Genomic DNA, 13,962 nt, shown 5'->3' with positions numbered 1-13,962 from the left:
GAGCCATCTCACCAGCCCTATTTTTGGTTTTTTGAGACAGGGTTTCTCTGTGTAGCCCTGGCTGTCCTGGAACTCACTCTGTAGACCAGGCTGGCCTCCAACTCAGAAATCCGCCTGCCTCTGCCTGCCTCTGCCTCCCGAGTGCTGGGATTAAAGGTGTGCGCCACCACACCCGGCACTTTGTTTTATTTTTAAGAGAACCTCAAAACTGACCTGGAATCCACTATACAGCCCAGGCTGGCTTCCAAATATAACACAGTACAAATGGCTGTGAACTACCAGGTGAACGAGGAAAGGCTGTGTAGACTATGGTGGTGTCCTTCTATATGAAGGTGAGGTAGTCCTGGGCACATGCATGGAAAGGGCAGTATCTGCCTGGTGTACATGTGGGGGGGGGGGGGAACTGCCCTCTTCCTTTGCTATGCAGCAGACAGTGTGAATGTACACACAATCTAAGTCTTAGTCTGCAGCAGGTATTTTTAAACTTTCAGTTCCCAGTGGAGTATCTGGCACTCCACGTCACCAGTATCTTCTCCTTGTCACATCAATAATTTCTTGTCTTTTGTAAGACTCAAAACATCTTATAACATAGACTGAGCTTTTCAAAGAAAAAACACTGTATAAAGATAGGTTATGGGCCAAACAGTGGTGGCGCACACCTTTAATCCCAGCATTCAGGAGGCAGAGACAGGCAGATCTCTTGAGTTTGAGGCCAGCCTGGTCTACAGATCAAGTTCTAGAACAGCTAGAGTGACAAAGAGAAACTGTGTCTTGAATAACCAAAACAATATGATGATCAGAAGAGACAGAAGGAGGGGGAGGAGGAGGAAGAGGAAGAAAGGGAGGAGGGAGAGGATGAAAAGAGGAGGGAGAGGAGGAAAGGAGGAGGGAGAGGATGAAAAGAGGAAGGAGAGGAGGAAAGGAAGAGGGAGAGGAGGATGGGAGTGCTCTGTTTCTTTCAGGAGCCAACATCTTCTATTAATTCTCCAAAACAACAAAACAGTGGGAAAGAGGAGAGGCGCTGATGCAAGCTCTCCAAACCTTTTAGAAAACAGAGTTGTTTCTTTGGTCACATACATGTAAATCTACAAGATTGACTCCACAGATATTATGGGATTCGGTACTTTTCATAAAGGAATCCCCAACTGTTACCATGGTAGAATGGAGCATGTACAATACTCAGCTGCAGCTGGCCGTGTTGTAAACCAGCATGTTAAGGACAAGAAGGGACGTGCACAGTGAGCATGGTAGGCACTGTAAGAATCAAGATGTCTTCCTGAAGTGGGAGAAGGAAAGGATCAGGAAAGAATCAAAGTCAAAGGGAAGGCTCCTGAGTTCATTTGAGGCTCCAGCCTGTTCAGTCCAGGGAAGCACTTTGTGAGAACAGAACAGAGCCTGAGCTGCTGGAGCCCATGCCCCAGGAATCCCTGGCTCAGTAGATGTACAAATGGAAAGGAAAGACCTAAACTGTAAAACAAAAACAGGGCATACCCAAAACAGGAGGGAGTGAAGAATGTGTCAAGTGTACAAGTTTTACTTACCACCCCTTGAGGAAAACGACCTCCGCTGTACACTCCGAGCCTTCTCTGGTTCATAGACACCATGTGTGATATACATTTTGTGTAATTCAGGATTGATTTTATCAGGAACCATTCGTGGACTTCCTTGGTATAAATGCAGCACTTGTCTGTTACCTGAAATGGCTTTATAAATATTTTTTTTGTTGGACTGACTCTGATTATATGTCTGCAAAACAAACACAAAATATAATGTTTTCATTGTTTTTGTAGTAATCATTTAGCTATAATAAGCAGTATGTCTAAGATATGTAAATTAATGTTTATTTTAAACATAAAATTATACTTTGATTCACTTAAGTACTGCAGAACAGAATTCCTATAGTCTTGAATGTGAAAACAGATCCCTAACTTAGATTCTTGAGGAAAGTCATTTTAAAAAGCTTAACTTAAAACTATTTGTAAAAAGGAAAAATACATACATATATGTGAGACTCTCATGGAACGATTTATTTTTATTGGCTTATTGCTTTTGATATGGCCGACATTTGAACCTACGTATAAGGTTATATTTGGTGCAGGGGAGATTTACAGGAGAGGCAATGAAGCCTTCAGTTCAGCTTGTTCATCTGTCTGCGTTTCCACTTTCTTCACTGTCTCCAAAACATGAACACTTTTTGGCATGAGCTGGATTGGATGGTACAGACAATCTAGAGCACTTGAAATGCTGCACAGTACACATGAAGTCCTCATTAAGTATGAGACTTTATTACCATTTCACAGATCAGAAAACACATATCTGGATAAAGATGTTAAGCGGTCTGGCTAGGCAATAAAATCAGAATGTAGATCCATTATTTTACATGTAAACATTACATTAGGATCATTTTATGGGTAACACATATTATAATCATATGAACAGTCTTACTGAATGGAATTCATTTTTCAGGTTGAATTGAAGGGTAAATAAAACATTTCAAATCAGTTTCTAAAAACTATTAGAGATGTTGGGAGACTGTATAATGTGACATTGTGTATTTACTTCCTGAATTTGTCCCAATGTGTTATAAAACTGGTCAGTATTTTACTGTAATAGTGTAAAAAGTGTAATATCATATTTAGAAAGTTCTGGTACCCATGACTATAGAGAATATTAGTATAGTTCAAGTTCCTTTTCAAATAGATGAGGCACCAGCACACCTCAGGGAAGACCTAGAACATCTATCTATACATTAGGTTTTACATACAGTGTGTCAGCTCCGGTGCATGCTAAGGTTAGCTTTTCATAAATTTATTTAGCTAATTATGTAAGATTCAAAAATACTGTTAAAGGAAAACAATCTAAGCGTACGGATGTAGAGTACAGGGAGGGGCTGCATACATAGCTGGCTGGGTGAAGTGCTTGCCCAACATACAGGAATTGTAGCAGCACTGATACACAGATTTAATTTAAATAGTACTTAAGAAATAAAGGCCAGGCCAGGCGTGATGGCGCACGCCTTTAATTCCTCCACTCGGAAGGCAGAGGCAGGCGGATTTCTGAGTTCAAGGCCAGCCTGGTCTACAAAGTGAGTTACAGGACAGCCAGGGCCAGAGAAACCCTGTCTGGAAAAAAAAACAAAACAAAAAAGAAATGAGGCCAGAAGATCACAAGTTCTTGGTCCTCCTTGGCCATCATAAAGTGAGTTCAAACCAGCCTGGGATACATGAGATGCTGTCATTAAAAGAAAAGTGGGAAAAGAATACATATTAGTTGTTATATCGTAGGATACTTGAGTTATAATGAAGTACCAAAATGTGTTTCCTCAAATAAGAAAAAATTAGGAAAGTGAATTCTGCCAAGAATTCTTCCTTATAATCAAGACAAACTAAGAATCTCATAACAATGTAGGCGCATTTGCTCGGAGTGCTTGGGTTCTGGATGCTAGAAGACTGTTCTTGGGTTGTCTCTCAAATTTCGATGCCAGTCAGGCTTACACAATCCACTTACACGCTCTTCCCGTCCTTCAGCGAGGATAACGACAATCCTGCCTTGCCGTTTGCGGCCAGTTCTACCCATGCGCTGGATGAGGCGGATTGGGCTCTTCTGGGCATCAAAGCATATTATAAGATCCACTTCCCCTATATCCAAACCTTCTTCTCCGACACAGGTGGAAACCAGGGTGTTATAGCCACCGTCTCGGAACTGTCTCACCACCTCAAACACAAACAACACAAAAATCAAATCACTTCACGGAAATATCACGGATTTGCAGAGTTTGCATTTTTCCACATTCATCTTGAAAAGGTGAAATCAGATTTTAAAGCGTTCAGAACATCCCATGGGGGTGGGGAACACAGGATGCCATAAAATGACAAAATAAGCCAAAACAGTGCTGATAAAATGGAAAGAACAGTCCTAATTCCTTTGTTTTAATAATGACTATGAAGCCAAGTCACTCTGGTAATAACTTCGTTTCTCTACAAGGAAGCTTAGTTTTACTTTTTGCATCACTGAGAGGAGAAGAGGGCAGGGAAAAAGCCTGGGGTCAATTCCTCCTATTTATCTGTACCTTAGAACTAAATGTATGATTCTGCATAGCTGAACTAAGAATGGTCAGTACTGGAATGGCCATGCGCACTTTAAATCCTAGCATCCAGGAGGCAGATGAGTCTGAGTTGCAGACCAGCTAGGGCTACAAAGTGAGACCCAGTCTCTAAATAGATAAGAAAATCAGAAAGAATGCCTCAGGTCTCCAAGCCAGCTCAGCATGTAAGAACACTTGCCAGCAAGCCTCACTACCTGAGTGTGACCTCTGGGAGGGAGAAGAGGAGAACAACTGATCTCTACGCGAATGCTGTGACATGTGTGAGTCTACACACAATGTAAGGTTAAAATAAGGGCGGTAGAGATGGATCAACAATTAAAAGCACCTGCTATTCTTGTAGAAGACCCAGGTTTGGTCCCCAGAACCCACATCAAGCAGGTTCATAACCATCTATAACTCTAGCTCCAAGGGATCTGACACCCTTTCGATCTCTATTTGAATCATATGTACGTATACACACACACACACATAATGAAAAATAAAAATGTTTGTAGAATTGAACTCCTAGAACTCTGGCACCCCACAGGCAAACGTGGGCTGCATGCTAGAGATGTAAGAGCAGAATCAATCACCACTAAGCGGCTGTAATGGACACATCTGAAACCCTAGTGCTTGGAGGAAGAAACAGAAGCATCCTCGCCTATGTAAACCTGTTATGTCAAAACTCCAAAAAATAAATGAATCACTAAATGTTTCAGAACCTGTATAAAACACATCTGATCTTTCAAAACGTGCCTATCTTTACTTGCATATTAATTATAAACTTATCTTTTTATTGTTGTTGCAGGGTTCATTTGTATGTTTGTTTGAGACAGTCTTACTATGTAAGACTCTGGATGGCCTAGAATATGCTATGTAGACCAGGCTAGCCCTGAACTCAGGCTAGCCCCATCTCTGCCTCCTGAGTGCTGGCATTAAAGATATGCCCTATGACAACCAAACTAGAAGATGGGTTACAACAGAGCTAATCCATTCTATTTTTATTTCATTACCTGCATAATTAATAATTAGTTACCTGCAGTTGTTCCTTCTGGGTAAAACCTTTAGTGTTTTTCCCTGAAGCATGGCCAACAAAGGTCATCACTCTAATAACTGGCCGGTGCTGTAAAAGCATTTCTGCAATCTCCTCAACGCTATCTCGGAATGAAGAGAAGATCATAACTCTGCTCTCGTGGCATTTCTTCTCAGGGGTGTTTTTAGCTGTGGGACAGGAAATATGCTATGTTTTTAAAGAAGCATTTAAAGCTAAGAAGGTAGTAGATGGCCTAGCATGTGCAAAGCCTTCTGCTTACTGCCTAAGACTGCACACCAAACGGAAGAGCATTGCAGGAGTACCTACTGGAAAGCAGAAGCCTGAAACCATGCACTCATGAATACCTACTTCAAAAAGACTTAAGACATTCAGCTCCCTGTTTCTCATTGGCTACCATAAAATCATGGCTCAAGAAATCAGCTCAGTACCTGCCTAACCCATCAATTCAAGCATATGCATGTTACTTCCCCTGCACTATAGAGCTCCAACTGAGCGCACCAATCTGCTCCATCTTCACTACAGACCCTGTCCACTCCAAACCTGCTAGTCTTTCCTATTCACCACAATGGCTGATTACTGCAGCCTATATCCGGGTACTGGCCTGTGTCTCAGTGCTCAGGAAGAGGTAGAAGATGCTGCTGAGAGACCACTCCCTCTCTGGGTGTTTCCCAGTGATCTAGAACCCCAGCATCACTAAACCTACTTGAGCTGGTTGGTTCTCTACTTCCCTTATACTGCCACAAAGGAAGCTTTTCATGTAAAGCCGTAGTTTTAGAATTCCATTATTTCTTTCGCTCCCACCTATCCTAACGCTCCAGAAGTTATAAATATCATTATCCAGAGTAATTAGGCTCCACCTCCTCCCTAGGGATTTTACTTTTTTTCAGTTAACCAGTTAACACTTTGTCTTAAAACTACTAACTGTTACACACCATTCCATGACTTGAAGTGTTCAAGTATAACTTCTTCCAGTTTCTTTAACTTTGGATGACTATAGACAAATTTTTTCTCTTTATTTCCTGACGAGGAAGAAAAAAAACAAAAACAATTATTTTTTCCTATATAGTCCCATACCAAAAATATGGTCTTGAACTCAGAGACCTGCCCGCCTCCCTCAGGACTGCAGGGATGTGTAGCACCCTGCTCAGCCCACATCAATTCTCTTACTGTGGAGGAGCACATCTTTTTGAAAGTACACGGGAGGACTGGATTGGTGGCTCAGCAGGTAAGAGCACACACTGCACTTGCAGAAGACCTGGGTTTGGTTCCTAGCTCTCACATCAGGCGACTCACAACCACTGTAACTGCAGTTCCTCTGGCCTCCACAGGCATCCCCCACCCCACCCCACCCCCACACCCCTACCCCCACACACGGAAACACACATACATGTAGTCATAATAAAAATAAATCTAAAACAAAGAAAAAAATACACGTTAAAACTTAAATTTTTTTCCCTTGGCTGTGGTGGTACACAGTTGTAAGTCCAGCACTTGGGAGGTTGAAGAAGGAGAATTAAGATTTCAAGGCCAGCCTCAGTTACAGAGAGTGCTCAAGGCTAAGCCTTAGCACATAAGGTCCTGTCTCAAAAAAATGCCCCAAACACAAAACCTTATTTTTTGCCTGCTAAATGTAAGTACCCTTTAGATAGCATGTAAGTGCAACAAAACCTTTAATTTTCATGAAAATGTTCTGAGAACTCAGATAGATTCAGCAAAACAAAAGGGAATAAAAAATATATTTTTAGTTAAACTACATCTCAATATTGAGTAGTTCTGAGACTTTTCAATACCAGTAACTACTACTGATATAGCCATTTAAAGTTTATTAGCCTTATATAAATCTGTATACATCACTTTTAATATCACTGGCTCACTTAGCATTTAGCAAGACTGTAGCTATAGAAATAGAAGCATGTATACGCAGATGTACACAGACAGGGAAAAGTCTCAACATTCATCTTAACAAGGAACACCATATGTAGTCGTAGTTATTTTTCTGAAGGGGTCTTTGATGCTGCTGGAGCTGCCTACAATCTTGGGCTGAAGCAAGCCTCCTTCCTCAGCGTCCCAAGCAGCTGTCACTGTACTCAGTTAAAAGACCACAGTTTTCCCTGAAACACCAGACCTCTCTGGAAAGCCGAAGCATCGCTGGCGCTGGCTGGTGCAAACACACTCTGCAGGTGAGTGTACAGCTTCATGAAGTCCTCATTTCGGCTGAGCTCATTTTTTGCCCGTGTCATTCCTTCAGGAGATATGAAAAGGTTTCATAAATAAGAACAGTTACTCCTTATTAAAAAGAAATGAGACTTTAGCTAGGAGGCAAACTTCTCCTATTTAACATGGACGTAATAATCTGGCCTAGTTCCACATTCACAAGGTAAAGTGTAGACAGAAGGTTCTTTGGAGTCCATTGTGTTGGATGGTGTTTTGAAGTGGACGCGGGTGAAAGACTAAGGCAGATTCCTGAAGGAACGCTTAGCTGAAGCAGACACAGGAGAGAGGATGCTATGCTAAAGCAAGCATGTGAACAGACACATGATGAAGAATTCTTTGTGAATGACACACATGTATTGGTCCACCTTGCACCGTGTAGTGGAACTGAATTTGTTAAGACTCCATAGAAAGAAACGCACCAAAAAACATCTGGTGATGTTCTGCAGTTTCTTGCTGCTTCTGTGGATTTGGGCTGACCGGATGCATGTGCTGAGGCAAGACCCAAGGAGGATATGTGATGTTTGGAGGGATATAATAAATAGGATTCGCTGGACAGTGCCAGTGGCTGAGCTAGGCCTGCTTATAGAGCTATCTGTGCAAAGCTTGTGAGTCTCACATCTTCGCAGATCTTTGTTGGGAGAAGCACAGCTGAAAACTTCTCCTAGTATCTCTCTGCTGACTTGACTGAGGCCTGGCTGTCTCTGCTAGGTCGTGACACTGCTGGATTATACAACCCACACTTACAAGGCCCCATGCTCACCAATAAATGATCAACACAAAAGGAACTCAATGGTATTTAAGGAGGTTTTTCTTTCATATTGCTTTGTCTGGGTATTTTTTGCTTTACGGTCTCTGCTGATTCTTTATGGTTTCTGATTTTGTTTTCATGGGTTTTGCTTTTCTGTGTGCATATGTGTTTCTTTCTTTTTTTAATTTCTTGTTCTGGTTTTGGTTTTGTTGTTGTTGCTGTTGTTTTGCCTATTTGTTTTCTAAAGAGAAAGAAAGAAGTAGAGATGGATTGGTTGGGAGGTGGGGAGGATTTGGGAGAAGACCAAGGAAACAGTGACCAGAATATACTTGCATGAAAAAAAAAATATTTTCACTGCAAAAAAAAATATACAAGTTTAAGTGGATTCAAACCTTGGTTTTGGCTCAATGTCTTGAACCAGAATAACACGTCATTGTTTCTTTGAAATAATTTCCTATAACTTACCTTTAGTTCCATCCATGATTCCAGAAAGAAAGAAATACAATGACCGCATTCCCATTTGCTGCAGTAACTCATAACCATGATATAAACTAATGCAGAGGGCAAACTCCCCTTCAATTATGCCTTGCTGAATTCCCTGCAAGAAACATGTCAAATTTATCCAGAGAAGAAATGACAATGTCAACTCCATGCCACTGTCACAGTAATACAGTAAGGGTCAGAAGACCAGAATCACCATCTATACTGGTTATAACTTGACAGTTCTACAGAGTGTCACATGACAGGGTGTGGCCATGTAAGTATCATGTAGTTTCTATATAAAGCCCATCCCTTAAAATAAGTAATCAAAGCCAGGCGAGGTGGTGCAGGCCTTTAATCCCAGCACTTGGGAGGCAGAGGCAGGAGGATTTCTGAGTTTGAGGCCAGCCTGGTCTACAAAGTGAGTTCCAGGACAGCCAGAGCTACACAGAGAAACCCTGTCTCGAAAAACAAAAAAACAAAAACAAAACAAAACAAAAAAGAAAAGAAAAAAAGGAATCAACAGGAAACTGGTATTTATTATTTTTCTTCATAGGTAAATTATCTGCAATATATAGGCTGTTCATGTGCCCTTTCAAAGCCATTATTAATTATCTATAGGTCAAGCACTGAGGCAAATATGTGAGCTAGGATGGAAGCGGAAAGTAGTTGGATAGACTTGGTCTCATGAAGGACAAATACTTTGTTAATTTCTCTCTCTCTCTCTCTCTCTCTCTCTCTCTCTCTGTGTGTGTGTGTGTGTGTGTGTGTGTGTGTGTGTGTGTGACAACTCTCCTTGAATCACACACCCTCCATGACTAAACTCAGGTCCTGAGGTTTGGTGGCTAGTGCTTTTTTTACTGCTCTCTCTGCTGTCTCCCCTACTCCTTTTGTTTGAGATGCAGTCTTACACTCTACCCCAAGCTGTTTTGTGAACTAATAGCAGTCCTCTTACCTCAGCTTCCCCAGGGCAAGAATAACAAATGCAGACCAACACACCTTCAATAAATTGTATGAAAAATTGTTACTGAACTTAATTAATATATACCTAAGAAATTACCATTTAGACTTTACCAGGCGCTCAATAAATATTTAGTTAATTACAACAAAACGTATTTAAAAATACATACCACAATATTTGGGGATGGGTTTTTCCTAAATTGATCTCTTGCCAGAATTATCTGGTATTTTGTTAGATTGGGAATGTCTCTTTTCATCAAAACATTTCTTTGAATCAAAGAACTGGCAAATGTTTCCAAAATCTGCAAATTTAAAAGAAATTTAGCTCAAGTTTACTTTTAAGTCCTTTTTCAAAATTCAGTGATGTTATGACATATGTGTGTGTTATGTTAAAAGTTCTATATTTAAGCTGGGTGGTGGTGGCGCACGCCTTTAATCCCAGCACTTGGGAGGCAGAGGCAGGTGGATTTCTGAGTTCGAGGCCAGCATGGTCTACAAAGTGAGTTCTAGGAAAGCCAGAGCTACACAGAGAAACCCTGTCTGGAAAAAACAAAACAAAACAAAAACAAAACGAAGAAAAAAAAGAAGTTCTATATTTAATAAAATATACTATAAAATTAATTTTTAAACACAAGACATCCAACTTCCAAAGCATTGCCATTTATATCTAGATGCCATCCACCTAAGAGTGGGCAGAAACATAAATTCAACTATAATTCAAGGCCATGTCTACTTCTTTTCTTTTCTTTTTCAGAGTTTAGGGTTGAACCCAAAGTCTTGCATAGAAAGGCACAAACAAGTACGCTATCAATGAACAACACCCCAACCCTATTTCTTTCTTTTCTTTTTCCTTCTTTCCCTCCCTTCCTCCCCACTTGTAAGGCAGATGCTCACTATGTATCCCTGGCTTGCACAACAACATTATGTAGACCAAGCTGGAACTCACAGAGATCCACCTGCCTCTGTCAGCTGGGAGAAAAGGTCTGTGTGTGACCATGCCTGGCCTACTAGCTTACTTATAAATCAGGACAAGCCCAAATTTGAGGAAAGGGAAACTATTTCATCTCTCAGTGGGATAACTTTGGTAGGGGTGGGGAATGGAAACCATTCTTAATCAGTGAGTATGAAGATTTGAAAACACATGGTTCTTCTCCTAGGATTCTAAGAACAAAGGACAGACAGAACAGCCTTGAAAAGAAAACACTAGCAGTTTCTCAATGGCTGCAATTCTGGCACAAAGTAATTGGGCCTTGTTATGGGATGCCTATTCTGTACACTGCAGGATGTCAGGCACTTCCTGGCCTCTATATATTAGGAGCAGTAATAACCCCACACTAGGCCCCCTTTCTCCCCTGTCCCCCTGCTCCCAGTTAAAACAACAACAAAGTGTCAGTACATTGCCATCACCTGATGGGGAATGCCACTTCTGTTCAAGAATATTATTATAAAAATATTCTAGGGGCTGCAGAGATGGCTCAGTGGTTAAGAGCACTACCTGCTCTTCCAGAAGACCTGAGTTCAATTCCCAGCAACCACAGAGTGGCTCACAACCATCTGTAAAGGGATCTGATACCCTCTTCTGGTGTGTCTGAAGACAGCTACAGTGTACTCACATACATAAAATAATTAATTCCTTAAAAAAAATTAAAAAAGAAAATATTCTAAAGAAACTACTGCCAACACCCAAGAGGCAGGAACAGGCAGATCTCCATGAATCCAAGGTCAGCCTGATCTACTTAGCAAGTTCTAGGATAGGCAGAGAGACCGTGTCTCAAAAATGAAAAGAAATTTCTGGCTGAATTAAGGATATATTGACTTTGTGAAAATTCAGAGCCACAGTTTTTCTGTAATGCTGCTTATATACATCTATTCATGTGTGTATTTCATACTGTGGTCCAAAGGTTCACTTAAAAAAATATACAATCAGCTAAGGATGCCTCAACCCTAGACAAAGAACTATAGGCAACTAAGGAATGCTGAGAGCGGCAGAGAAATCTTCCCCAGGGATGAGCACGCCAGCTGGTTTATAATACAAAGTCATGCTTTCCCAGACCCTTCCCTCTAAACCCTTGGGCATTCCTTCTAGGCCAGACAGCTTATCCCTGTCAGAGACGTCACCCGTGCTTTACAGCAGCCTAAGTAACTTCTGAGTTATCTTAGGGTCAGGCCGTCCTGGGTCCTCTGGGCTATGGGTCCTGTTTACCTCAGTCATTCTCCCTAGATCCTAATCGAGACAGGGTTTCTTTGTGTATCCCTGGCTGTCCTGACACTCACTTTGTAGACCAGGCTGGCCTCGAACTCAGAAATCCTCCTGCCTCTGCCTCCCGAGTGCTGGGATTAAAGGCGTGCGCCACCACGCCCAGCCCTAGACCCTAATCTTGAGCACTGTTTCTAAGACAACCAGAACCCACCTGGATGAAGCCATATATAGTTTGTAGACATGTCTTAACCTGTGTGGTACTCATGGGCCCGAGTGAATTGTTATGTAAAAACTTGTTTCCACACTTGTGGTGTGCTTAAATACAACAAAAATAAATGAGTTGATGTCAGACTCCTGAAGTATTGGCCAGTTACTAAAATCAGACTAAACTGAGTTTTAGTCTTCCCTCACCCAGATGTTTCCCTGTGGAGGTGTAAAGCTTTCAGGGACTGTTCACAATTCCTGTAATCTTAATACTCAAGAGGATTGGGGGGTGTGTGTGTGTCACAAGTTCGAATCCAGCCTAGGCTACATGGGGAAAAAAATAAAGCCCAGAGTTATTTAACTATATGTTCAGTAGGTACCCAGAAGCAATCCCAGCACCACCACAGCCAGCCGAAGGCTACTTGTTTCACGAATGCCCATTTTTGTATACAAAAAAAATGGTTTACTGCATATGAAAATAGGGCTGGCTGACCCCCAAAGTTTCAATTTCAGAGATGTTTTTCAACTTTATAATGATAATGATAATGAAATGGCGCATATATACTCTGCTATACGAAGTACAGCATAACGTTTACTATACTCTAACTGAGATCATCCCATTACCAGCTTATTTATCAGAGCCCCAAACTCATGAAAACAGCTTACCTGGATATACGTCTTTTGAATGGCTCCTAGTTCTTCCCCAAGGGGGACAACAAGCTTCTCAACTCTTCTTTCATGAGAGTAAGGCAAAATATCGGGAGACTCTTCCGAACGAAGCTCTATCTTCCCAATTAGTAGGTTAGTTATCACCTGTTGCACAGCCTATACAGGAACAGTGAGGTATAAGTTAGACAGCACACTTAGAAATCTGAAGCTTGCCTGGGCTAGATGACAAGACCCTGCATCAAAAACATGATACAGTAATAGACAGATATATGTAATACCTTTCACTTAAAACTTAGTGGGGAGTCGGGTGGTGGTGGCGCATGCCTTTAATCCCAGCACTTGGGAGGCAGAGGCAGGCAGATTTCCGAGTTCGAGGCCAGCCTGGTCTACAGAGTGAGTTCCAGGACAGTCAGGGCTATACAGAGAAACCCTGTCTCGAAAAACCAAAAAAAAAAAAAAAAAAACTTAGTGGGACTTAGATCTACTGTGTAAGAAGACTACAGCCCTAACACTATGATTCAGTAGTTAAAAGAAACAAGCCTGTCCTGTGGGGTGCAACCCCATGCCTGGCAGGGCCTCATGGCCAAGGGCCTCCTGGGCTTTGGACCAAGTTTTAACCCAGATCTACTGTGGAGAGCTTTGGGGGCTGCAAGACAGGAATCTGACATTGGCCAAGGACAAGCAAATGGGCTTCAGGTAGGAATCTGACATCAGGTCAGGACAAGGAAGCAAGCTCAGGCAGGAATCTGATTTTAGGCTAGAACAAAGAAGCAACCTTCAGTCATGAATATGACTTTGGGCTAGGACAGGGCAGTAGGTTCAGATACCTTGGTCAGCTGGATAAGCCCTTAGAAAAAGTGATCAAGGGACTCTGTGTATTGCCTTGCTTGTTCCTTGACTATTTGTGTTTATTGTCTTGCTTGTTCTTAAGCCTAGAACTGACCTTATTATTTGCATGTAATTAAAATGGTATAAAAGCAGGTTGGGAAAAAATAAACCCGCCAGAGCTTCAGAACTGGCTGGGGTCATGCTACAGTGTTTGTCTAATTGTCCTTTTTCTTTTTAATCCTCACTCCTTGACTGACTGAGCTGGCTTGGTCAAGCTACAAAGTGAGATTCTACCTCACAAACAAAACAAAACATAAGGAATTCAGACTTAGTTTAACTAAAAAAATACTCTGAGGCAAGAACCACATCTTAAGATTTAGAGAGATGGCTCAGTGGTTAAGAGTCTGTCTTTCCAAAGGATCCAGCTTCAGCTCCTAGCACCCATATGACAGTTCACAACTGTCTAACTCTAGTTCCTGAGGATCCGACACCCTCTTCTGACCTCCCTAGGCACCAGGTAT

The 13,962-nt window shown here is 41.6% G+C and overlaps 1 protein-coding gene across 2 annotated transcripts in view; it reads right to left on the bottom strand.

Annotated features, from left to right (window-relative positions):
• The window catches only part of Fancm (FA complementation group M), a 57,466-nt gene that overhangs the window by 32,559 nt on the left and 10,945 nt on the right, over positions 1-13,962 (bottom strand). For both annotated transcript variants that reach the window (XM_021179626.2, XM_029484735.1), the window contains exons 4-11: positions 12,611-12,769; positions 9,711-9,842; positions 8,566-8,698; positions 7,264-7,380; positions 6,071-6,157; positions 5,121-5,305; positions 3,508-3,714; positions 1,542-1,746 (exon numbers count right to left, since the gene is read on the bottom strand). In XM_021179626.2, coding sequence (XP_021035285.1) covers positions 1,542-1,746; positions 3,508-3,714; positions 5,121-5,305; positions 6,071-6,157; positions 7,264-7,380; positions 8,566-8,698; positions 9,711-9,842; positions 12,611-12,769 — 1,225 coding nt within the window. The remainder of the gene's footprint in view (positions 1-1,541; positions 1,747-3,507; positions 3,715-5,120; positions 5,306-6,070; positions 6,158-7,263; positions 7,381-8,565; positions 8,699-9,710; positions 9,843-12,610; positions 12,770-13,962) is intronic.

The sequence above is a fragment of the Mus caroli genome, chromosome 12 (assembly GCF_900094665.2).
Source record: "Mus caroli chromosome 12, CAROLI_EIJ_v1.1, whole genome shotgun sequence".
NCBI lineage: Eukaryota > Metazoa > Chordata > Mammalia > Rodentia > Muridae > Mus > Mus caroli.
This window is presented reverse-complemented; position numbering and strand designations above follow the sequence as displayed.